Source organism: Bubalus bubalis, chromosome 3, assembly GCF_019923935.1.
Source record: "Bubalus bubalis isolate 160015118507 breed Murrah chromosome 3, NDDB_SH_1, whole genome shotgun sequence".
Classification (NCBI taxonomy): Eukaryota; Metazoa; Chordata; class Mammalia; order Artiodactyla; family Bovidae; genus Bubalus; species Bubalus bubalis.
Genome location: NC_059159.1, coordinates 121,873,562 through 121,898,592, shown reverse-complemented (window position 1 = coordinate 121,898,592; position 25,031 = coordinate 121,873,562). Strand labels below are relative to the sequence as shown.

Here is a 25,031-nt window from a genome sequence, read left to right as displayed (position 1 = left end):
GAGTCGAGCCGGCTGGGGCCAGGCCGGGGACTGGGTAGGAGTTCAGGCCTGGGCGACTCCGGGCTGCGCTGGACAGGCGATAACCAGGCCCCGCGGCTGCGGCCTCCGCCTGACGTTGTACGACGCTCCGCCCTCCGATTAGGTCGATTGGTCCTTCTCACTAAAGCCCGCCCCCGGCCCTATTCTATTGGTCTCTTGCTTGGCCCCCGCGGGGCTCGAGGACAGACTCCGCCCCAATCCCCGCTACCCGAGTCCCCGCCTTTCTCACCCCAGCCACCGAGTCCAGACACCCCCATAAGGTCCTCACAACCCTCACTGACCAACTCACAGACATCTCGTAGGAACCCTACAGAGACCTTCACAAACCCAGACACCCACGGACGTCCCCACAGATATCCGCAGACCCCACCCAGAGACTCTCAGAGTCTCACAAAGATCCCGCAAAAAACCACTCACAGAAATCCGGCAAAGCCCCCTTAACAGAAGTGAACCCTCTAGGTTTGTCCCCTCCAGATCAACGCAGCCCCTTAGGAGACCTCACTCACCGAGGAGGTGACCAGACTGCTGTTGCCACGGTGAATACTTAACGTTCCGGTTGCCCTGGTGACGGATCCTCCACTCCGGGACAGGGTTCCAGAGGCTTCAGTCAAGCCTCTCCCTCATTCGGCCCTGCACCGCCTCGTCCCTTCCCCTCCCCCACTTCCTCAGAACCGGCCCGAACTCCCTCACGAATTTCTGCAGGTGTCCAAGTCCCTTCCCCAAGCTGTAACTTGTAGGCAAGGGCTCAGCACACAACGCCTGCTGCCAGGGCTAGTCCACAACCAAGCGCCTTCTCTCCCTCGGGGCCAACACTTCCCCGTCCCGCTTCAGACAAGATCCTGACCTAAAGACTTGTAACAGACGAGACAAAGCCTAGAGGTATGTAGTCTCTCAAGTGGCCCTCCTCCAAATCCGCATCCCACTCCCTCCTAATACCTTCCTGTCCCTTCCCACCTGACTCCAACCCCCTCCCATCCTCTGCTTTTCATCCTTATCCTCTCCCTCCCCCCACTTTTCTCCACTCAGGTCCCTCCTCCCCTTTTTTCTCTTTCTGTTCCTCCCATCCTGTGGTTATTCACTCTCAGGCCCCCTTTCTCCTTTTGCTGAATGTCTGGCTACCTTCCTCTCCATCATCCTACTTCTCCCCCTACTTTCTGACACAAACTTCCTCTTTGGAAAGGCCCTGATGAGTTTAGTTCAGTTCAGTTCAGTTCAGTCCACTTTCCTCGCTCGGTCGTGTCCGACTCTTTGCAGCCCCATGAATCACAGCACGCCAGGCCTCCCTGTCCATCACCAACTCCCGGAGTTCACTCAGACTCACGTCCATCGAGTCAGTGATGCCATCCAGCCATCTCATCCTCTGTCGTCCCCTTCTCCTCCTGTCCCCAATCCCTCCCAGCATCAGAGTCTTTTCCAATGAGTCAACTCTTCGCAGGAGGTGGCCAAAGTACTGGAGTTTCAGCTTTAGCATCATTCCTTCCAAAGAAATCCCAGGGCTGATCTTCAGAATGGACTGGTTGGATCTCCTTGCAGTCCAAGGGACTCTCAAGAGTCTTCTCCAACACCACAGTTCAAAAGAATCAATTCTTCGGCGCTCAGCCTTCTTCACAGTCCAACTCTCGCATCCATACATGACCACTGGAAAAACCATAGCCTTGACTAGATGGACCTTTGTTGGCAAAGTAATGTCTCTGCTTTTCAATATGCTGTCTAGGTTGGACATAACTTTCCTTCCAAGGAGTAAGCGTCTTTTAATTTCATGGCTGCAGTCACCATCTGCCGTGATTTTGGAGCCCAAGAAAATAGAGTCTGTCACTGTTTCCACTGTTTCCCCATCTATTTCCCAGGAAGTGATGGGACCAGATGCCATGATCTTCGTTTTCTGAATGTTGAGCTTTAAGCCAACTTTTTCACTCTCCTCTTTCACTTTCATCAAGAGGCTTTTTAGTTCCTCTTCACTTTCTGCCATAAAGGTGGTGTCATCTGCATATCTGAGGTTATTGAGATTTCTCCCGGCAATCTTGATTCCAGCTTGTGCTTCTTCCAGCCCAACGTTTCTCATGATGTACTCTGCATATAAGTTAAATAAGCACAGTGACAATATACAGCCTTGACATACTCCTTTTCCTATTTGGAACCAGTCTGTTCCATGTCCAGTTCTAACTGTTGCTTCCTGACCTGCATATAAGGTTTCTCAAGAGGCAGGTCACGTGGTCTGGTATTCCCATCTCTTTCAGAATTTTCCACAGTTTATTGTGATCCACACAGTCAAAGGCTTTGGCATAGTCAATAAAGCAGAAATAGATGTTTTTCTGGAACTCTCTTGCTTTTTCCATGATCCAGCAGATGTTGGCAATTTGATCTCTGGTTCCTCTGCCTTTTCTAAAACCAGCTTGAATATCTGGAAGTTCACGGTTCAAGTATTGCTGAATCCTGGCTTGGAGAATTTTGAGCATTACTTTACTGGCGTGTGAGATGAGTGCAATCGTGCGGTAGTTTGAGCATTCTTTGGCATTGCCTTTCTTTGGGATTGGAATGAAAACTGACCTTTTCCAGTCCTGTGGCCACTGCTGAGTTTTCCAAATTTGCTGGCATATTGAGTGCAGCACTTTCACAGCATCATCTTTCAGGATTTGAGATACTTCAACTTTAATTTCATCACCTCCACTAGCTTTGTTCATAGTGATGCTTTCTAAGGCCCACTTGACTTCACATTCCAGGATGTCTGGCTCTAGGTCAGTGATCACACCATCGTGATTATCTGGGTCGTGAGGATCTTTTTTGTACAGTTCTTCTGTGTATTCCTGCCACCTCTTAATATGTTCTGCTTCTGTTAGGTCCATACCATTTCTGTCCTTTTTCGAGCCTATCTTTGCATGAAATGTTCCTTTGGTATCTCTGATTTTCTTGACGAGATCTATCTTTGCATGAAATGTTCCTTTGGTATCTCTGATTTTCTTGACGAGATCTCTAGTCTTTCCCATTCTGTTGTTTTCCTCTATTTCTTTGCATTGGTTGCTGAGGAAGGCTTTCTTATCTCTTCTTGCTATTCTTTGGAACTCTGCATTCAGATGCTTATATCTTTCCTTTTCTCCTTTGCTTTTCACTTCTCTTCTTTTCACAGCTATTTGTAAGGCCTCCTCAGACAGCCATTTTGCTTTTTTGCATTTCTTTTCCATGGGGATGGTCTTGATCCCTGTCTCCTGTACAATGTCATGAACCTCAGTCCATAGTTCATCAAGCACTCTATCAGATCTAGTCCCTTAAATCTATTTCTCACCTCCAGTGTATAATCATAAGGGATTTGATTTACGTCATACCTGAATGGTCTAGTGGTTTTCCCCACTTTCTTCAATTTAAGTCTGAATTTGGCAATAAGGAGTTCACAATCTGAGCCACAGTCAGCTCCTGGTTTTGTTTTTGCTGACTTGTATAGAGCTTCTCCATCTTTGGCTGCAAAGAATACAATCAATCTGATTTCGGTGTTGACCATCTGGTGATGTCCATGTGTAGAGTCTTCTCTTGTGTTGTTGGAAGAGGGTGTTTGCTATGACCAGTGCATTTTCTTGGCAAAATGCTATTAGTCTTTGCCCTGCTTCATTGCATATTCCAAGGCCAAATTTGCCTGTTACTCCAGGTGTTTCCTGACTTCCTACTTTTGCATTCCAGTCCCTTATAATGAAAAGGACATCTTTTTTGGGTATTAGTTCTAAAAGGTCTTGTAGGTCCTCATAGAACCGTTCAACTTCAGCTTCTTCAGCATTACTGGTTGGGGCATAGACTTGGATTACTGTGATATTGAATGGTTTGCCTTGGAAACGAACAGAGATCATTCTGTTGTTTTTGAGATTGCATCCAAGTACTGCATTTTGGACTCTTTTGTTGACCATGATGGCCACTCCATTTCTTCTAAGGGATTCCTGCCCACAGTAGTAGATATAATGGTCATCTGAGTTAAATTCACCCATTCTGATGAGTTTAAGAAATGATAAATGTAGTATTTGGGGAACATGGACCAAAGTAGAGAGCAGGAGAAGGTAAGGCTGGAATCCTTAGGCAGTGCTGCAAATGATGACAGGCCTTGAATGTCAGGGCCAAGAAATTTGGACCTAATCCTTAGGCTGAGTCATTTGATTGTTTTTAGGCAAAGGAATGCCATTTCAGAAAGGTCTCACACCTGGGTCATTAAGAAGGACTGACACCCTTTGTACCTGGGCTTCCCAGGTGGTACTAGTGGAAAAGAACCCACTTGCTGATGCAGGTAGACATGGGAGATGTGGGTTCAATCCCTGGGTTGGGAAGATCCCCTGGAGGAGGGCATGGCAACCCACTCCAGTATTCTTGTCTGAAGAATCCCATAGACAGAGGAGCCTGGCAGTCTGTAGGGTCACACATAGTCAGACACAACTGAAGTGACTTAGCATGCATGACCCTGTTTGGACATCCTTCCAAGATAAATTAGGCACACCCTAGTCCCCACAGCATCTTGGGCTTACCCCAGCACAACACCAACTCATTTGTATTGTCATTTTGGTTAACTGGTCTCCTTTCCAGATTCTTTCAGCTGAGTCCAGTGCCTGAGTAAAAGTATTAAGATTAGGCTCTTTAAAAGCATAAGTTACATACATCAATGAAAGAATGGACGATTAGATTAATATGCTAGGGAAGGCAGCAGAGGAGCAAGGGTATTACATAATCCAGGTAGAAAACAATGAGAATTTGAACAAAATTGGAGGGAAAAGAGAGGAGAGAATGGACTTGTGGGATATTTAGAAGATAGGAAATATAGTCTTTGGTGCCCATTCTAAGATGTGGGCTGAGAGGAAAGGAGAAGACCACGATAATTCCCAGAGTTCAGTTTTGATGACCTGTGGGACATCAGTTTAGCAATGTCTAGCAGACAGTTGGGTATGACTGTGAAGTTCAGGGTCTGAGCTGGAAATATGGATTTAGGGGTCATCAACATATAACTGGAAGTAGCTGAAGCACTGAACATGAATGACATTACCAAGGGCAGGGAGGGGTCCTTAGACAAGACTAGACTGTGGTCACTGCATCCTGCACTCTTGGGAGCAAACCCCCACTTTGCCTTGGTCTTCCCAGTCTCTAGAACTTCACAGCCTGACCTCTATGATCCTAAATTACACCCAGAACCCTGCTCTCAGACTAGCCAAGATGCTATGTTCAGGATCCCTTCTCTGCTACCATCTACTGATGGGATTCTGACTGCTTCAGACTTTCAGTACGCAGTTTGGGTCTAGGCACATGGGTGAACCTCCTAGCACCAAGCCCTGGCCCAGAGCTCATCTGGCTTCCCCCAAGTCATATATCAGGTGCACTAAAAACTTTATCTTAATTCCATAGCCCCCTGTGAATCCTGACTTGCAGACCCTCTAATCCTAACCTAATGAAACATGTACCCTGTTCTACCACTAGATGGAAGCAGACAAGGTCACAGAAGAGCCTCATACCACCTTGGATGCAGAAGAGAGCCTTTCTTCAAAGGACCCCTCTGCTGAGGACTCACAGGAGCCCCCTATCCCTGAAAGCCCCTTAGAGCCTGCCGTCTCTGAAACCCTGTTAGAGTCCCTTGCCTCTGAATCTCCTGTGTTGCCCTCCACTTCCCAGACCCCTTTAGACATCCACACCTCTGAAACCCCTGTAGAGCCTTCCACCTCTACCACCCCTTTAGAACACTCTGCCTCTGAGGTCCCTTTGGAGACCCTTACCCCTGAGACCCAGTTGGAAACCCACATCCCCAAAGTCCTAGATCAACAACTTGCTTTTCAGACTTCGTCACTAGGCCATGCCTCCCCTGATAATCCAGAGGAAGATTTCTCTGAGTCTTCCTCCAGCGAGAGCTCATGGGCAAATAGGTCCATCCACACCTCTGAATTTGAAGGCTTTCCAAAGCACTCCCTTTCAGGCTCTCCATCCCAGGTCTACTTGGACACATCTACAAAAGTGAAGGAAGAGGAAGAAGAGGGCGAGAAAGAGATGGATGTCGCTGACAGTAACGCTCACGCAGCTCAGCCTGAACACCGGCTGGGCAAGAAGAAGGGGAAGAAAGGAGTCAGCCGTAATTGCTCCTGCTCATTCCCCTTTTCTCAGCACTGTCTTTGACCTGCCTCAGGAGGAGGAGGTTGGGTTACTCTGTGACCTGGCCCCTTCTCTTAGATTTGGGGCCTCCTCACTTCCCCTTAGTTACTCAGCCTTTCCCTCCCCAGGTTATACCATCCACCCAGTGGTCCTTGCTAAACAGGCAGACCTGGTGGACGTGGCTAAGGCAAAGCACAGAGAGAAGTTTGGTACGCAAGTGAGTTATCTTTTCCAATGGGAGAAGGATGCAGCCCTGAATGCCATACAAACAGGTGAGCCCAGGCAGCCTTTCAGGGAACTGAGAGGCCCATGGCCATCCCTCTGTCCAACAGGATCTAGGAACCTGCTCCTTCAGTGGATAGCCTTTGTGGAAAATGGCACCATCACCTTCCTGGAATCTGGGAGGGGAGCAGATGGGTAGGCCAAAGTAGATGAGGATGGATGCAGACAAAAAGTGAGGATATTCATATAAAGCCAAGCAGGAACAGGTGGCTGAACTAGGGCTCAGGTAACCTGCACCAAACAGATCCTAAAGCAGAGATGGCCCAGGACCCTGGACAGTTTCCAGGTGACTTATGGCTCTAACAAGGCAAAAGGCCTTAGTCCCCTTGGTGGAAATGTATTAAAAGGCTGTCATGGGGACTTTCCTGGCAGCCCAGTGGTTAAGACTCTGCACTTCCACTGCAGGGGGTGCAGGTTTGACCCCTGACACTGATGTGGGGGAACAAGAATCCCACCACATGGTGCAGCCAAAAGTTAAAAAAAAAAAAAAAAAGGCCATGATCCCTGCATGCCAGACCCATGATCACCTGGAAATCCAAAGCTCTAAGTCTCCTCACCAAAGACAGCCATGTCTTCTAGTCCCATTAACTCCAAGTCTCAGCCCAGAAGTAGTATTCTAGATGGTCCTGTTAATGGCATGCCAGGCTTCACTATGTCTGTATATAAAGGGTGTGCATGTGAACCGTGTGAGCACACACCATTCTGTGTGTGAGCACGTGCATCTGTGTCACTGAACTTCACGTCTGTAGGAATTCGCTAAGAAGGTCACCTGACCTGTTATGAGGATTCTGGGGTTTCTAGACTGAATTTAATAGGTATCACTGCATTTGGGGGAAGGGGGTTTATTTCCCTATTGATTGGAATAGAGTTATGTTCTAACCATAAGAGATGTTATCATGCAAATGAGACTGTGTAATCATGGAAATGAATGTATTGTGTAGTCAAAATGGCATCCCCTATAATGTCTCCTCCCCAGTCCTCGTCCAATTATAACAGGAAGAGGGTTTAGAATCAAGGCAGAGTAGAAGGCCCTACTCTGGAATGCACAGCCCACTCTATATTGTCCCACATTAAGGGGATTATAGAGTCTGAGGTATAATTGCCATTCCTCTAGCTCAAACTTCAGTCTTCTTCATCTGAAAGATGAGCAATGACTCTGACAACAGTGCTTGAACTTGACTCTCCCAGGCCCTCAGGCCAGGCCTTGATCTATGGGGCACTGCACAGTTGCACTCATCTCATATGCTAGTAAAGTAATGCTCAAAATTCTCCAAGCCAGGATTCAGTAATACTTCAACCATGAACTTCCAGATGTTCAAGCTGGTTTTAGAAAAGGCAGAGGAACCAGAGATCAAATTGCCAACATCCTCTGGACCATGGAAAAAGCAAGAGAGTTCCAGAAAAACATCTATTTCTGCTTTATTGACTATGCCAAAGCCTTTGACTGTGTGGATCACAATAAACTGTGGAAAATTCTGAAAGAGCTGGGAATACCAGACCACCTGACCTGCCTCTTGAGAAACCTATATGCAGGTCAGGAAGCAACAGTTAGAACTGGACATGGAACAAGAGACTGGTTCCAAATAGGAAAAGGAGTATGTCAAGGCTGTATATTGTCACTGTGCTTATTTAACTTATATGCAGAGTACATCATGAGAAACGTTGGGCTGGAAGAAGCACAAGCTGGAATCAAGATTGCCGGGAGAAATCTCAATAACCTCAGATATGCAGATGACACCACCCTTATGGCAGAAAGTGAAGAGGAACTAAAAAGCCTCTTAATGAAAGTGAAAGAGGAGAGTGAAAAAGTTGGCTTAAAGCTCAACACTCATAAAACGAAGATCATGGCATCTGGTCCCATCACTTCCTGGGAAATAGATGGGGAAACAGTGGAAATAGTGGCAGACTTGATTATTTTGGGCTCCAAAATCACGGCAGATGGTGACTGCAGCCATGAAATTAAAAGACGCTTACTCCTTGGAAGGAAAGTTATGTCCAACCTAGATAGCATATTGAAAAGCAGAGACATTACTTTGCCAACAAAGGTCCATCTAGTCAAGGCTATGGTTTTTCCAGTGGTCATGTATGACTATGAATGGTCACGGATGTGAGAGTTGGACTGTGAAGAAAGCTGAGTGCCGAAGAATTGATTCTTTTGAACTGTGGTGTTGGAGAAGACTCTTGCGAGTCCCTTGGACTGCAAGGAGATCCAACCAGTCCATTCTAAAGGAGATCAGTCCTGGGTGTTCATTGGAAGGACTGATGCTAAAGCTGAAACTCCAATACTTTGGCCACCTCACGTGAAGAGTTGACTCATTGGAAAAGACTCTGATGCTGGGAGGGATTGGGGGCAGGAGGAGAAGGGGAAGACAGAGGATGAGATGGCTGGATGGCATCACGGACTCGACGAACGTGAGTTTAAGTGAACTCCGGGAGTTGGTGATGGACAGGAAGGCCTGGCGTGCTGTTGTTCATGGAGTCACAAAGAGTTGGACACAACTGAGCGACTGAGCTGAACTGAACCCTTGTTCAACTCTGCACCTCACCTGTTCATGCACTGGATCCTGCTATTCTAAACAGAGTTCAGAATTCCTCCAGTGGAATCCCAGCCTCCACCCAACTTCATTGTGACTCCGTCTAAACTCTGCCCTCTTTCAACCAAGCTTCCCTGGTGTGATGGGGCACTAATACAACGGGCTGGCAGTGTAAGTCAGAAGCATCAAAGCCAAAAGCCACATCTGGACAGGTTTCAGATCCTAAGAGACCATGGGTAAGACAAGAAAACCTAGTGTGACAGGCACAGAATTGTGGATTGTGGTCCTGGCCAGAGTCAAAGAGCCGAGGACACTTGACTCTTTCTCATTCTCCTTATGGAACTTCAGGGCTTTACCTGAAATACTGGGTCTCTCTTCCCTCCTAAAGGAATTTGCTCAATCGCTTATTCAGTCAAGCTTCTATGTTCTCTGAGCACCTGTTTTGTACCAGGTCCTGTGTGAGGACTCAAAACAGCAATGAAAAGACTGACCCTGCCTTAGAGGAACTCACAGTCGAAGGAGAATACAAGTGAGCAGTCCACTAGAAGGCACTGTGCTGTGACAAGGGTAGCACAAGAGTCATGGAAGGCAGGAGAAGAGGGACTCCAAGACAGAAGGGGAAATCAGGGACAACTCTTTGATGGAGATGGCAGTTCACTGGAGCTTTTAAATAGGATTAAGAGTCCTAGAGCTGAAGGCCCCACTCCTGGGGGGTTGAGGGGGAGACCCAGGATTGTTGACTTCAAGTTGGGATACTCTCAGCTCTCACAGAGGATGAGAAAACCTGAGTGGGAAAGGCTCTGGATCTCCTCCCACATTTACTCAGCACCACCCTTGCCTTGTGGTGAGACTAATTGTGAAGCCAGACCGTTTCTCATCTCAAGCGCAGCAGCCTCTGGCCAGTGCCTGCTCTCAGGGATACAGCTTAGGCTCTTCTTCTTTCCCATGCCTCCTTTCTTAGCCTCACAAGCCTCTATTTTTGCTGTTCACCCCACTTATGACTTCTGGCCTCCCCTTTTCTCCTGAACCTTGGAGAACCATAGGCAGCCCTTCTCAGGTTCACATAGGGCATTAGTTCAGTAACCTCAGGAATGTGGAAGGGACATATGACAGTGCCAGACTGAAGAAGTGAGGGAAGCCCACCTCCTTCCTCATGGCACTGGGGCTGCCCCACCTCCTCCTCTTCAGGTCCCTTCACCACCACGCTCCTTAGGAGCCAATCTCCACCACCTACTCTGCACCCGGCCCATCATCTTCCTTTGCCCTCACCTTAGACACTTCAAGGAAACCAAGCAAAGGTGGGCTCTAGCATTGGGAGGGGAGGAGATGAGAATCCCACGGTCACAGAGAACACACCGAGATACATGTGCATCATCACACAGAAGCTCATTTATAATAATCTTCCTGCTCAGAAATGAAGGCTGTCTTCAGTCACTTCTGACAGGCTGACACAGGTGGAGTGGATCCTCGGGTGGGACGGGCTCTGAAGACACTCGCGGGGTGATGAGAAAACCTTGAAGAAAAAGTCTAAAGGGGCAGGGAGGAGGATGTGTGGGTGGTGATAGAGACACATGGAGGGAGAGGTAAGAACACTTTGGGGGGGACTTAGGCTATTTTTCCCTGTTCAGATCAGATCAGTCGCTCAGTCGTGTCTGACTCTTTGTGACCCCATGAATCACAGCACGCCAGGCCTCCCTGTCCATCACCAACTCCCGGAGTTCATTCAGACTCATGTCCATCAAGTCAGTGATGCCATCCAGCCATCTCATCCTCTGTCGTCCCCTTCTCCTCTTGCCCCCAATCCCTCCCAGCATCAGAGTCTTTTCCAATGAGTCAACTCTTCACATGAGGTGGCCAAAGTACTGGAGTTTCAGCTTTAGCATCAGTCCTTCCAAAGAAATCCCAGGGCTGATCTCCTTTAGAATGGACTGGTTGGATCTCCTTGCAGTCCCAGGGACTCTCAAGAGTCTTCTCCAACACCACAGTTCAAAAGCATCAATTCTTCGGTGCTCAGCCTTCTTCACAGTCCAACTCTCACATCCATACATGACCACAGGAAAAACCATAGCCTTGACTAGACAGACCTTTGTTGGCAAAGTAATGTCTCTGCTTTTGAATATGTTATCTAGGTTGGTCATAACTTTCCTTCCAAGGGGTAAGTAAGCGTCTTTTAATTTCATGGCTGTAGTCACCATCTACAGTGATTTTGGAGCCCCAAAAAATAAAGTCTGACACTGTTTCCCCATCTATTTCCCATGAAGTGATGGGACAAATGCCATGATCTTCGTTTTCTGAGTGTTGAGCTTTAAGCCAACTTTTTCAGTCTCCACTTTCACCTTCATCAAGAGGCTTTTTAGTTCCTCTTCATTTTCTGCCATAAGGGTGGTGTCATCTGTATATTTGAGGTTATTGATATTTCTCCCGGCAATCTTGATTCCAGCTTGTGTTTCTTCCAGTCCAGCGTTTCTCATGATGTACTCTGCATATAAGTTAAATAAACAGGGTGACTAATACAGCCTTGACGTACTCCTTTTCCTCTTTGGATCCAGTCTGTTGTTCCATGTCCAGTTCTAACTGTTGCTTCCTGACCTAAATACAAATTTCTCAAGAGGCAGATCAGGTGATCTGGTATTCCCATCTCTTTCAGAATTTTCCACAATTTATTTTGATCCACACAGTCAAAGGCTTTGACATAGTCAATATAGCAGAAATAGATGTTTTTCTGGAACTCTCTTGCTTTTTCCATGGTCCAGAGGATGTTGGCAATTTGATCTCTGGTTCCTCTGCCTTTTCTAAAACCAGCTTGAATATCTGGAAGTTCACGGTTCACATATTGCTGAAGCCTGGCTTGGAGAATTTTGAGCATTACTTTACTAGTGTGTGAGATGAGTGCAACTGTGCAGTAGTTTGAGCATTCTTTGGCATTGCCTTTCTTTGGGATTGGAATGAAAACTGACCTTTTCCAGTCCTGTGGCCACTGCTGAGTTTTCCAAATTTGCTAGCATATTGAGTGCAGCACTTTCACAGCATCATCTTTCAGGATTTGAAATAGCTCAACTGGAATCCCATCACCTCCACTAGCTTTGTTCGTAGTGATGCTTTCTAAGGCCCACTTGACTTCACATTCCAGGATGTCTGGCTCTAGGTGAGTGATCACACCATCGTGATTATCTGGGTCGTGAAGATCTTTTTTGTACTTCTGTGTATTCTTGCCATCTCTTCTTAATATCTTCTGCTTCTGTTAGGTCCATACCATTTCTGTCCTTTTTCGAGCCTATCTTTGCATGAAATGTTCCTTTGGTATCTCTAATTTTCTTGAAGAGATTTCTAGTCTTTCCCATTCTGTTGTTTTCCTCTATTTCTTTGCATTGACTGGTGATAGAAGAGAAGCAAGGTCCTATGCTATAAAGAGCAATATTGCATAGGAACCTGGAATGTCAGGTCCATGAATCAGGGCAAATTGGAAGTGGTCAAACAAGAGATGGCAAGAGTGAACGTTGACATTCTAGGAATCAGCGAACTGAAATGGACTGGAATGGGTGAATTTAACTCAGATGACCATTATATCTACTACTGCGGGCAGGAATCCCTCAGAAGAAATGGAGTAGCCATCATGGTCAACAAAAGAGTCTGAAATGCAGTACTTGGATGCAATCTCAAAAACAACAGAATGATCTCTGTTCATTTCCAAGGCAAACCATTCAATATCACAATAATCCAAGTCTATGCCCCAACCAGTGACGCTGAAGAAGCTGAAGTTGAACGGTTCTATGAAGACCTATAAGACCTTTTAGAACTAACCCCCCAAAAAGATGTCCTTTTCATATAGGGGACTGGAATGCAAAAGTAGGAAGTCAGGAAACACCTGGAGTAACAGGCAAATTTGGCCTTGGAATATGGAATGAAGCAGGGCAAAGGCTAATAGAGTTTTGACAAGAAAATGCACTGGTCATAGCAAACACCCTCTTCCAACAACACAAGAGAAGACTCTACACATGGACATCACCAGATGGTCAACACTGAAATCAGATTGATTATATTCTTTACAGCCAAAGATGGAGAGGCTCTAGACAGTCAGCAAAAACAAGACCAGGAGCTGACTGTGGCTCAGACCATGAACTCCTTATTGCCAAATTCAGACTTAAATTGAAGAAAGTAGGGGAAACCACTAGACCATTCAGGTATGACCTAAATCAAATCCCTTATGATTATACAGTGGAAGTGAGAAATAGATTTAAGGGCCTAGATCTGATAGATAGAGTGCCTGATGAGCTATGGAATGAGGTTCATGACATTGTACAGGAGACAGGGATCAAGACCATCCCCATGGAAAAGAAATGCAAAAAAGCAAAATGGCTGTCTGGGGAGGCCTTACAAATAGCTGTGAAAAGAAGAGAAGCGAAAAGCAAAGGAGAAAAGGAAAGATATAAGCATCTGAATGCAGAGTTCCAAAGAAGAGCAAGAAGACATTTTTCCCTGTTACTTTCCCTTATCACTCAATCCCTCCATACCCAGGTCTCTATATTGGCTGGCGCTGCCCCCATTATCTATGGGACTGTTTCCGAATTGGGGATGAGTCCAGGTGCTTTTGTGGACACTTGCTGAGAGAGCACCAGATCATCTCAGGTGTGAAGGGTAACTGTCTTCTGTCATGTGTTGAGATGTGTGAGAGCATGTGTGTGTGTGTGTGTTGGTTTTGGGGAGACGTTGACATGGGAAGACCAAGCCCTGTCAAGTGCTGGTCTAACCCTCTTCACAGACATATCCGTGCCCTGCAACATGGGCCAGTGCCGCTGCCTCATGTTCTGCTTCATCCCATCACGCCCAGAGGAGGTGGGTGAGTTCTGGCTCAAGAGACGGGCCACTTTTGACCCCAGGTCTTGGAGGGCCCAATGTCGCTGCAAACATAGCCATGAAGACCACACAGCTACTGGGTCCCATTCCTGCAGGGTCAAAGGTACCTTCTTAAGCAAGGGCAGTGCAGGGGGGGCATGGGTTGGGATAGGCTGCAAGTAGTTTGGGGATGCAGATGGGGAGCTGGGAGGAGAGACTTGGGCATGCAGTTGGTGAGGAAGATGTGAGGATGTGGTCAGCCCCTGGGGTAGCCCGATTCCCTGCACTCTCCTTGGCTGCCCCCTTGTCTTAGGCTGTTGCTGCAGCTGCTTTGAGTCTAATTTCCTCTGTGCGGCCTGTGACCGGCGCTGGGAGGAACATGAGACTTTCTTTGAGACTGAGGAGACCCGGCGGCGAGGAGGGAGGCCACACGGTGAGAGGGCAACCTGGGCTCAGGGCCCACTCAAGGATCTATAATCAGCCAAGCTGCAGGCACTCCTGCCCTCAGCCATCCCACCCAGGACTACTTTGCCCCTCCTTCCTGCAGCCCACACCCACGCTGATTTATACCCCCAGGAGCAGACTATGTGCCTTTTGCAGAGATGCCTACCCTCCGAGAAGCCATCATCAACCACTCTGACTTCGAGGCCCTCCAGAAGCAGGGGCTCTCTGGCCATCCCAGCTCTTACCCTAGTCCCCCAGGGCTCCCTAGCCCACGTGACGTCCAGCCTGGCCCTCCATCTAAGCCCCGTATCTGACCCTTTCACCTCTGCTCTTCCCTTCTCCAGGGACAGACACTGTCGACACCTGGCACAGGCCTCTGTGAGCCTGGCCCAGATCAGCAATAAAGAGAAAACCACTGGAATCTGACTGACTCTGTATGAGGCAGAGAGAGTCCAGCCTGGGGCAGACACCCTAGGACCTTGGAGTTAGCACCTCCAGGGGGGCAAGAGACAGGGTAGATCCAACCATCTGCCTCCACCGCACCTACATTCAAAAGGCTATTTCTGGCATCAGGAAGAGAGAATGGCTTCAAGGAAGCCAAGGAGGGAGGGATTTCAAGAAGGAGCACTGATGTCAGATATAGCTGGGGGCTCCAGGAAGATAAAGACTGAAAGTGTCTATCAGATCTGCAATTAGAAAGTCTTTGGTGACTTTAGAAAGTCCAGTTTCAGTGGTGCAGTAGAGAGAGGAACCAAACAACAGTAAGTGTGAAGGCATTTCTGTAAGACGCTTAGATGAAAAGAGCAGGGAATAAGTCAGACAATATCTACAGGGGGATGTGGAATCAAGAAAGCAATTTTTAGTTAGGAAAAAAGCATTCTTTTTAGTTAGGAGAGACCAGTAGAGAAAAAGACCTTGAAGGATACAGTAGAAAAAGAGAAATGCCTAGGGAAGCCAGATCCCAAAGACAGAAGGAGAGGATGAGGTAAAGGCAGAGGTGAAGGGATTCAGTCTGGACAGGAGAAACACCACTTCCTGGGACCAGGAAGAAGAAAGAAAGAATGGGGCCCTCACTGAGTTGCAGGGAGTAGAATTCTGTGGAAGTTCCCCTGTGAACGTAGGAGACAAGGTCAGTTTCTGGTGGGGGAGGAAGGGGATAAGAGTTGGGGGTGGGTGGGTAGGAGACAGGAAGAGGGATAAAGGCTTGGGAAGGTTAATGAAAGGAACTGGAGAAAACCCTGATGGGTGGGTAATTGAGGATTCAGGTATAGTTGAAAGCTGGAACCAAGTCAGAGGAGCAGAGAAGCAAAATATTTAGATTAATGGGTGGTGATGGGAAGAGTGTCAGGGAGGAAGAAAATAAGCCAAAAGAAGGCTTGAGGATGTGGAGGGAGCTGACCACACAAATAAGAAAAAAAAGTAAAGCCAAGATGCAATCAACAGATTTTTTTAAAAAAGGAACAGAAGTCTCTAATGAGGCCCAGTAGCAGATGCAGTGGTAGGGATCAAAGTACAGGAGACAGTGGCCAGAACCCACAGAGTGTTGCAGCTTTCAGAGAGCAGCTACAAGTGATCACAAGCACCTGGAGCAGAGAATCCAGGAGCCAGGGGCCAGAATGGGTGAATGTGTGGGAGTGACTAGGAAGCCCATACATGATTCTAATGGAGAATAGCAGGTTCTGACAGTAATGGGCTCTATGATCTTAGGCCAGTCACTTTCCCTCCCAGAGCCTCTGTTTCTAGGTCTATAAAATAGGATGACCTATGTGCTACCTGTGTCTTTAAGAACCCAAAGAAATAACCAGTTTCAAAGTGTTTTGTACTCACCTACCAGTCCTGGATGGTTTCCTCTTCCTACATCCCAGCACCTCTTATCTCTTGCCCTTCTCCACAGGCACACAGACTACTGTAGCCTCCAGGGCACAGAAAAGGCCAATGTACATTTCCACGTTTAATGAGGTCATCTATTCTTCCAAGGAAAGGAATGCAACTTTGACTGCTAGAACTCCTGGGGGGAACCCCAGGGTCAAATGTCTGCCTTCAGAAGCAGAAAAGACTCTCTAATATGGCTATTCAAAAGAAATCATTACTATGTCCAGAAGTAGAATTCCTTATTACTGGTTATTATGGAATTAGCACCACGATGACCATTAACTAAAATCAATTCAAATAGCAGTCAACAATAAAAGAATGGTAAACTCATTTAACGGAGAAGGCAATGGCACCCCACTCCAGTACTCTTGCCTAGAAAGTCCCATGGGCGGAGGAGCCTGGTAGGGTGCAGTCCATGGGGTCGCAAAGAGTCAGACATGACTGAGCGACTTCACTTTCACTTTTCACTTTCATGCATTGGAGAAGGAAATTGCAACCCACTCCAGTGTTCTTGCCTGGAGAATCCCAGGGACGGGGGAGCCTGGTAGGCTGCCGTCTATGGGGTCGCACAGAGTCGGACATGACTGAAGCGACTTAGCAGCGGCAACAAACTCATTTAAACTCATAAACTGTGATAAACTCATTTAAAGAAGTATTAATATTATGCAGCCATTACAAAATATTTATATAGACTATGTAATACTATGGGAAATTGTGAAAAGGATAAGAAATGGTAATAAGAATGTAATATGTAATACATATGTATTATATATTATGTAAAAGGAAATGAAAGAAAATACCAAATGTTATCCATTCCACGAATATTTCTTGAGTGTCTATATATGTCAGGTCACATGCTTTAAAACAAAAAAGACACAGTGGTGACTTTTGCCCTGTATTAAATATCAGACTAAAATTTATCTGGTTTGAGTATATTAGAGTATATTAACATTTTGTGATCACATGTTTCTGATGTCAAAAAATATATATTCCAGCAGAACAAAATATACTTCTAACCTAGCCATAAGGCATTTTCCCTCTTCCTTCAAACCCGCCTGACTCACTGAAAATGTCAGGCATGGAGCTTACCGTTCAGTTCAGTTCAGTCGCTCAGTCGTGTCTGACTCTTTGCGACCCCATGAATCGCAGCACACCAGGCCTCCCTGTCCATCACCAACTCCCGGAGTTCACTCAGACTCATGTCCATCGAGTCAATGATGCCATCCAGCCATCTCATCCTCTGTCGTCCCCTTTTCCTCCTGTCCCCAATCCCTCCCAGCATCAGGGTCTTTTCCAATGAGTCAACTCTTTGCATGAGGTGGCCAAAGTACTGGAGTTTCAGCTTTAGCATCTCAGTCCTTCCAATGAACACCCAGGACCGATCTCCTTTAGAATGGACTGGTTGGATCTCCTTGCAGTCCAAGGGACTCTCAAGAGTCTTCTCCAACACCACAGTTCAAAAGCACCAATTCTTCGGCGCTCAGCCTTCTTCACAGCCCAACTCTCACATCCATACATGACCACTGGAAAAACCATAGCCTTGACTAGATGGACCTTTGTTGGCAAAGTAATGTCTCTGCTTTTCAATATGCTATCTAGGTTGGTCATAACCTTCCTTCCAAGGAGTAAGCGTCTTTTAATTTCATGGCTGCAATCACCATCTGCAGTGATTTTGGAGCCCCAAAAAATAAAGTCTGACACTGTTTCCACTGTTTCCCCATCTATTTCCCAGGAAGTGATGGGACCAGATGCCATGATCTTCGTTTTATGAGTGTTGAGCTTTAAGCCAACTTTTTCACTCTCCTCTTTCACTTTCATCAAGAGGCTTTTAGTTCCTCTTCACTTTCTGCCATAAGGGTGGTGTCATCTGCATATCTGAGGTTATTGAGATTTCTCCCGGCAATCTTGATTCCAGCTTGTGCTTCTTCCAGTCCAGTGTTTCTCATGATGTACTCTGCATATAAGTTAAATTAGCACAGTGACAATATACAGCCTTGACATACTCCTTTTCCTATTTGGAACCAGTCTCTTGTTCCATGTCCAGTTCTAACTGTTGCTTCCTGACCTGCATATAGGTTTCTCAAGAGGCAGGTCAGGTGGTCTGGTATTCCCAGCTCTTTCAGAATTTTCCAGTTTATTGTGATCCACACAGACAAAGGCTTTGGCATAGTCAATAAAGCAGAAATAGATGTTTTTCTGGAACTCTCTTGCTTTTTCCATGGTCCAGAGGATGTTGGCAATTTGATCTCTGGTTCCTCTGCCTTTTCTAAAACCAGCTTGAACATCTGGAAGTTCACATTTCACATATTGCTGAAGCCTGGCTTGGAGAATTTTGAGCATTACTTTGCTAGTGTGTGAGATGAGTGCAATTGTGTAGTAGTTTGAGCATTCTTTGGCATTGCCTTTCTTTGGGATTGGAATGAAAACTGACCTTTCCCAATCCTGTGGCCACTGCTGAGTTTTCCAAATTTGCTGGCATATTGAGTGCAGCACTTTCACAGCATCATCTTTCAGGATTTGAAATAGCTCAACTGGAATCCCATCACCTCCACTAGCTTTGTTCATAGTGATGCTTTCTAAAGGCCCACTTGACTTCACATTCCAGAATGTCTGGCTCTAGTCCAGTGATCATACCATCATGATTATCTGGGTTGTGAAGATCTTTTTGTATAGTTCTTCTGTGTATTCTTGCCACTTCTTCTTAATATCTTCTGCTTCTGTTAGGTCCATACCATTTCTGTCCTTTATTGTGCCCATCTTTGCATGAAATGTTCCCTTGGTATCTCTAATTTTCTTGAAGAGATCTCTAGTCTTTCCCATTCTGTTGTTTTCCTCTATCTCTTTGCATTAGTTGCTGAGGAAGGCTTTCTTATCTCTTCTTGCTATTCTTTGGAACTCTGCATTCAGATGCTTATATCTTTCCTTTTCTTCTTTGCTTTTCGCTTCCCTTCTTTTCACAGCTATTTGTAAGGCCTCCCCAGACAGCCATTTTGCTTTTTTGCATTTCTTTTCCATGGGGATGGTCTTGATCCCTATCTCCTGTACAATGGCACAAACCTCATTCCATAGTTCATCAGGCACTCTATATATCAGATCTAGCCCCTTAAATCTATTTCTCACTTCCACTGTATAATCATAAGGGATTTGATTTAGGTCATACCTGAATGGTCTAGTGGTTTTCCCTCCTTTCTTCAATTTAAGTCTGAATTTGGCAATAAGGAGTTCATGATCTGAGCCACAGTCAGCTCCTGGTCTTGTTTTTGCTGACTGTCTAGAGCTTCTCCATCTTTGGCTGCAAAGAATATAGTCAATCTGATTTCGGTGTTGACCATCTGGTGATGTCCATGTGTAGAGTCTTCTCTTGTGTTGTTGGAAGAGGGTGTTTGCTATGACCAGTGCATTTTCTTGTCAAAACTCTTTGCCCTGCTTCATTCCGTATTCCAAGGCCAAATTTGCCTGTTACTCCAGGTGTTTCCTGACTTCCTACTTTTGCATTCCAGTCCCCTATAATGAAAAGGACATCTTTTTGGGGTGTTAGTTCTAAAAGGTCTTGTAGGTCCTCATAGAACCGTTCAACTTCAGCTTCTTCAGCGTCACTGGTTGGGGCATAGACTTGGATTATTGTGATATTGAATGGTTTGCCTTGGAAATGAACAGAGATCATTCTGTTGTTTTTGAGATTGCATCCAAGTACTGCATTTCAGACTCTTTTTTTGACCATGATGGCTACTCCATTTCTTCTGAGGGATTCCTGCCCGCAGTAGTAGATATAATGGTCATCTGAGTTAAATTCACCCATTCCAGTCCATTTCAGTTCGCTGATTCCTAGAATGTCAACGTTCACTCTTGCCATCTCCTGTTTGACTACTTCCAATTTGCCTTGAATCATGGACCTGACATTCCAGGTTCCTATGCAACATTTCTCTTTACAGCATTGGACCTTGCTTCTATCACCAGTCACATCCACAACTGGGTATTGTTTTTGCTTTGGCTCCATCCCTTCATTCTTTCTGGAGTTATTTTGCCATTGATCTCCAGTAGCATATTGGGCACCTACTGACCTGGGGAGTTTCTCTTTCAGTATCCTATTATTTTGCCTTTTCATACTGTTCATGGGCTTTTCAAGGCAAGAATCCTGAAGTGGTTTGCCATTCCCTTCTCCAGTGGACCACATTCTGTCAGGATGTGGACCACTTATTCTGAACAGGAAAGGACATTGGACACATACTCCTTTGCTTATTAGTCGTGCAACAAAGTCGTGCAACAGGACACTCCTGCCCCTCCCGTTAAAAAAATAAAGAAAGAAAGAAAGAAAAATGCAAAACCGCCCTGAAAACAAACTGCAGAACTTTTAGTCTTGGAATGAACAAGCACATAAACTAAGGAGGAATTGCCCTCAGACGAGTAAGTAAACACCTTTGAAATGGTCAAGGGGCTGAAACTGTTTGTGGAGGAAATTCTGGGTAATTATCCCACCAGTTAAAAAAAGATCACGTCCCTACATACGAACCTGGAATGTCAGGTCCATAAATCAAGGCAAATTGGAAGTAGTCAAACAGGAGATGGCAAGAGTGAACGTCGACATTCTAGGAATCAGCGAACTAAAATGTCTACAATGCGGGAGACCTGGGTTCGATCCCTGGGTCAGTAAGATCCCCTGGAGAAGGAAACGGCAAATCCACTCCAGTACTAGTGCCTGGAAAATCCCATGGACAGAGGAGCCTGGTAGGCTATAGTCCATGGGGTCACAATGAGTTGGACACGACTTAGTGATTTCACTTTCTTTTCTTTCACGTCCCTATTCACTTTCAGCCCTATCCGCCGGGCGTCCCCCACCCGCTTCTTTCCCCGGTATTCCTGCGGTCTGGAACTTCCGTACTAGTGTCCGGGAGCCAATAAGCACCAAGTGGCCACCTCTCCAAACCCCGCCCTCCTACTGGCCAATGAGCTTCTGCGCGGCAGGTGACGGAGCACCGCCCCCTTCCTCTCAGCCCACCAATAGGGGCCCTACCCGACTAGGCGGTGTCAATAAGGTGAAAGCCCCACTACTCGCGAGCCGCAGCCTAAGATGGGCCGACTTTGTGTTGAGAGCCAATTGGAAAATCCCACCTCCAGGTGGCTCAGTCCTTCCAATAGAGTGAGAAACTATCTCACAGCGAAAACTAGTGAGGGGACCCAATGGTATAGGAACTTTCACTCTGACTAGAGGACGAAGCCAATGGAGTAAAAAATTCACCCTCGAGTTGGCACAAGAAGCCAATGGGATGAAAAGATTCCGCAACGACTGTGGTGGCGGAGCCAGTGGAGTGCCGGGCCCAGGAACGCTACCCAATGGGATGACGGAGTTCGCTTCCGGCCTCGGCCAGAGCCAATAGCAGTCGCTCGCCGGCTCCCCGCCGCCCCACCTCAGCAGGCTGCAGAACTCAAGTTGCTGGCCCAGGTGGGAGGTTCCCGCGGCCGAGGGAAAGATGGCAGCGGCAGTGGTGCTGGCCGCCGGGCTCTGCGTGGCGCGTCGGGCGGTGGCGGTGGCAGGGCCGCGGGGGGTGCAGGTGAGAGGTGGCTATGGGGCGAGGAAGGGGTCCCGCGGGCTCTGACTCTCTCCAGGGCCGGGGGCTGCATTCCTCCTCGGCTCCCCCTCCCCCCCTCCCCCCCGGGGCTAGAGCAGCCCTAAGGCCTCGCGGGACCCGCAGCCTGAGTGCCGGGCGGGGTACGTTGCCCCTCCCGAAGCGCAGGCTCCAGGGCTCTGCGCCGAGGTCGGACTGATGGTCGAGGTGGCCTCTCTTAAAACCTCGCCGCGGGAGAAACGAGCCGGCGATGACCTATGCCGTACACAGGCCCTGGCCCCGAGGTCGACACAAGGTCACTGCACCATGTGCTGCCCTTTCCAAGCCAACCGAAGGCCTACCCCCCCCACCCCCTCCCCCCCGCAGCTCCTCAGTGCGCCCTGCAGAATTAGAGGGAGCCATTCTTCTCCCCGTTTACTAGAACGATTCAAGGAGTCAGATGCACCTCATTCCTTTCTCTCACAGTGTGACACCTCAGACTTCAGCCCCTGGGAAACTGAGACTTACCCTCAGTTCCTGGGGCTGGGGTTGTGTGCACTCAACTCCTCCCTCTACTGATTCAGGAGACTGGAGGCAAAATTCACAGTAAGAGGGCAGGTGTGACACCCAGACGCCCTTGTGTCAAACAGGGCAGTTGTATTAAACCTCAATAAAACAAGTAAGACAGCATAAAGATCAGACAAAAAGTAATGGAAGTGGAAACATAAACAAAGAGATCCAAAGTAGTCTTAAGAGATGATACAAATCACCCCTTTATATTTGATGCTGAGAGAAGGGATTTACCTAAGGTAATTCAATAGTCCATGGGGTCGCAAAGAGTCGAACAGGACTGAGCGACTAAACACAAACACACACTACTAAACAAAAAAAAGTAGTAAAATAGGAACCAGGACGTAAGCCTCTGGGTTCTCACTTTGCACCCTTTCCCCTAAACAGGGATATGTTTCCTTAGTGCTTCAGGGGCAGCACTCAATCCCATTGCTGAGACCTGCACTGTAATACTGCCTGTTATATAACCAGGCCCAGCATTATCTGGGCCTACTCCCTGCTGCTGATACTGTGAAAGTGAGGAACTCTCTCTTTTAGTGGGAACCACTAATAGGTTCTTAGAAGGGTGAAGTTAATGGCTGTCAAGAGTCCAGTCTCTGCCAGCCCCACCTAAGTACATGAGAGAGGTATTGCCAGCTTCCTCCTTTGGGTGTGTCTGACCCACCTGCAGGTCCGAGGAGCTGCAAGTGTGACTGATGGGAATGAAGTGGCCAAGGCCCAGCAGGCAGCTCCTGGGGGAGCAGCCCCAACCATCTTCTCCCGGATCCTGGATAGAAGCCTCCCAGCTGACATCCTATATGAGGACCAGCAGGTGCGGTGCCCTTAGGACCCACCCCCCTAGGAATTTCATAAATACCATCCAGCCTGTTGAAGTAACATGGTGGCCTCTGGCCTGTCACTGCTCCCAGTGTCTCGCATTCCGGGATGTGGCCCCTCAGGCTCCTGTGCACTTTCTCGTCATTCCTAAGAAGCCCATTCCTCGGATTAGCCAGGCTGAAGAGGAAGACCAACAGGTGGGAAGGACAGGGCCAGGGTTTGGCTGGGGGAGCCCTGTATTCCTCTAGAAATTTTGCTCCCTTATAAATGAAGCAACCTGTCTCCCTCCCCTTTCCCTGTAGCTTCTTGGACACCTTCTCCTTGTGGCCAAGAAAACAGCAAAGGCTGAGGGGCTGGGTGATGGATACCGACTTGGTGAGTGATGTTTGGCCCTTGAGCCCTTCCCTCGACGTGAATTCTCATACCTGCCCCTCTGTGTGACCATTCTTTGACCTTCCCATGATCCTCACCCCCAACCCAAAACTCCATTTCAGTGATCAACGATGGCAAGCTGGGTGCACAGTCTGTGTATCACCTACACATTCACGTACTTGGGGGCCGACAGCTCCAGTGGCCTCCAGGTTGAACCTACCAAATGACCAGGGACCCCAGACCTGGATGTTTGGATGGGATGGGGGAAAACGGCACCCTGTGATGCTAATAAACTCGCTTTCCCTCAATTCTGGATCCTTGTCTTAAATATATGAAGATTGATACTACAAATAGGAAAGAAAACTGATTCAAGACTATGATCCCCCTTGACTATGGTCTGAGACACTTAAGGAAGCCCATTCTGTAAAGGAGTATTTGCCTATATATCTCTGAGCTCAAGACTCGTGGTCTACCTGGGGCAGGCTTCTAGAAAAGTAGTGGTAGGAATTCGCCTGAATGAATGGGAAGAGACTGAATCCCAAGACTTGCTCAATTCACATGCCAAGCCACATTCTAAGGGGGGTCTGTAAGGAGGACTGTCAATGTGAGGGCCTTTTACTGGAAGAGAAATAATCACACCAAAAAGAACTGGCTACCCTTTGGCTAATCCCCATGTCTCACCATTTTGCTTTTGAGCTACTTGTCTGATGCCTCTTCATCCTTAAAAGCTTTGAAAAAATGTCCCTCCATAAACACACGAGGTAGGCTTTTGACTGATACCTCAGCCCTGTGCCTGTTCTAAAACACAAAGAACCACCTTCAGTTCAGTTCAGTTCAGTCGCTCAGTCATATCTGACTCTTTGCAACCCCATGAATCGAAGCACGCCAGGCCTCCCTGTCCATCACAAACTCCCTGAGTTCACTCAGACTCATGTCCATTGAGTCAGTGATGCCATCCAGCCATCTCATCCTCTGTCGCCCCCTTCTTCTCCTGCCCCCAATCCCTCCCAGCATCAGTCTTTTCCAATGAGTCAACTCTTCGCATGAGGTGGCCAAAGTACTGGAGTTTCAGCTTCAGCATCATTCCCTCCAAAGAAATCCCAGGGCTGATCTCCTTCAGAATGGACTGGTTGGATCTCTTTGCAGTCCAAGAGACTCTCAAGAGTCTTGTCCAACACCACAGTTCAAAAGAATCAATTCTTCGGCGCTCAGCCCTCTTCACAGTCCAACTCTAACGTCCATACATGACCACAGGAAAAACCATAGCCTTGACTAGACAGACCTTTGTTGGCAAAGTAATTTCTCTGCTTTTGAATATGCTATCTAGGTTGGTCATAACTTTCCTTCCAAGGAGTAAGTGTCTTTTAATTTCATGGCTGCAGCCACCATCTGTAGTAATTTTGGAGCCCCCCAAAATAAAGTCTAACACTGTTTCTACTGTTTCCCCATCTATTTCCCATGAAATGATAGGACCGGATGCCATGATCTTCGTTTTCTGAATGTTTAGTTTTAAGCCAACAGAATGGGAAAGACTAGAGATCTCGTCAAGAAAATTAGAGATACCAAGGGAACATTTCGTGCAAAGATGGGCTCGATAAAGGACAGAAATGGTATGGACCTAACAGAA

General features: G+C 47.2%; 2 protein-coding genes across 4 annotated transcripts; both read left to right on the top strand.

Moving 5' to 3' along the window:
• The first annotated feature begins 235 nt into the window (after window positions 1-235).
• Window positions 236-14,652, top strand: FAM221B (family with sequence similarity 221 member B). 3 transcript variants are annotated; one of them, XM_044940036.2, is made up of 8 exons: window positions 236-575; window positions 742-918; window positions 5,476-6,118; window positions 6,267-6,410; window positions 13,470-13,580; window positions 13,714-13,911; window positions 14,101-14,220; window positions 14,364-14,652. In XM_044940036.2, exons 3-8 carry the CDS (start codon window positions 5,476-5,478, stop codon window positions 14,543-14,545), a joined length of 1,398 nt encoding a protein of 465 aa, XP_044795971.1. In that variant the 5' UTR covers window positions 236-575; window positions 742-918; the 3' UTR covers window positions 14,546-14,652. The 3 variants fall into 3 exon arrangements, with proteins under 3 accessions (XP_044795971.1, XP_025137493.2, XP_025137492.2); XM_025281708.3 differs by having other exon boundaries at window positions 236-918; window positions 14,576-14,652; XM_025281707.3 differs by lacking the exon at window positions 13,470-13,580 and having other exon boundaries at window positions 236-918.
• Window positions 14,653-21,295: 6,643 nt separating this feature from the next.
• Window positions 21,296-23,712, top strand: HINT2 (histidine triad nucleotide binding protein 2). Its single transcript, XM_006064379.4, has 5 exons — window positions 21,296-21,652; window positions 22,887-23,027; window positions 23,125-23,229; window positions 23,335-23,407; window positions 23,527-23,712. The coding sequence occupies exons 1-5, from the start codon at window positions 21,572-21,574 to the stop codon at window positions 23,616-23,618; spliced, it is 492 nt and encodes a 163-aa protein (XP_006064441.3). The 5' UTR covers window positions 21,296-21,571; the 3' UTR covers window positions 23,619-23,712.
• The last annotated feature ends 1,319 nt before the right edge of the window (window positions 23,713-25,031 follow it).

Coding starts and splice junctions, on each gene's coding strand:
- HINT2 (XM_006064379.4), top strand. CDS start 21,572: ATGGCAGCGGCAGTGGTGCTGGCCGCCGGGCTCTGCGTGGCGCGTCGG. Junction 21,653..22,886: donor CAGGGCCGCGGGGGGTGCAG/GTGAGAGGTGGC, acceptor ACCCACCTGCAG/GTCCGAGGAGCTGCAAGTGT. Junction 23,230..23,334: donor CTGAAGAGGAAGACCAACAG/GTGGGAAGGACA, acceptor CTTTCCCTGTAG/CTTCTTGGACACCTTCTCCT.
- FAM221B (XM_044940036.2), top strand. CDS start 5,476: ATGGAAGCAGACAAGGTCACAGAAGAGCCTCATACCACCTTGGATGCA. Junction 6,411..13,469: donor CCTGAATGCCATACAAACAG/GTGAGCCCAGGC, acceptor CTCCATACCCAG/GTCTCTATATTGGCTGGCGC. Junction 14,221..14,363: donor GCGAGGAGGGAGGCCACACG/GTGAGAGGGCAA, acceptor TTATACCCCCAG/GAGCAGACTATGTGCCTTTT.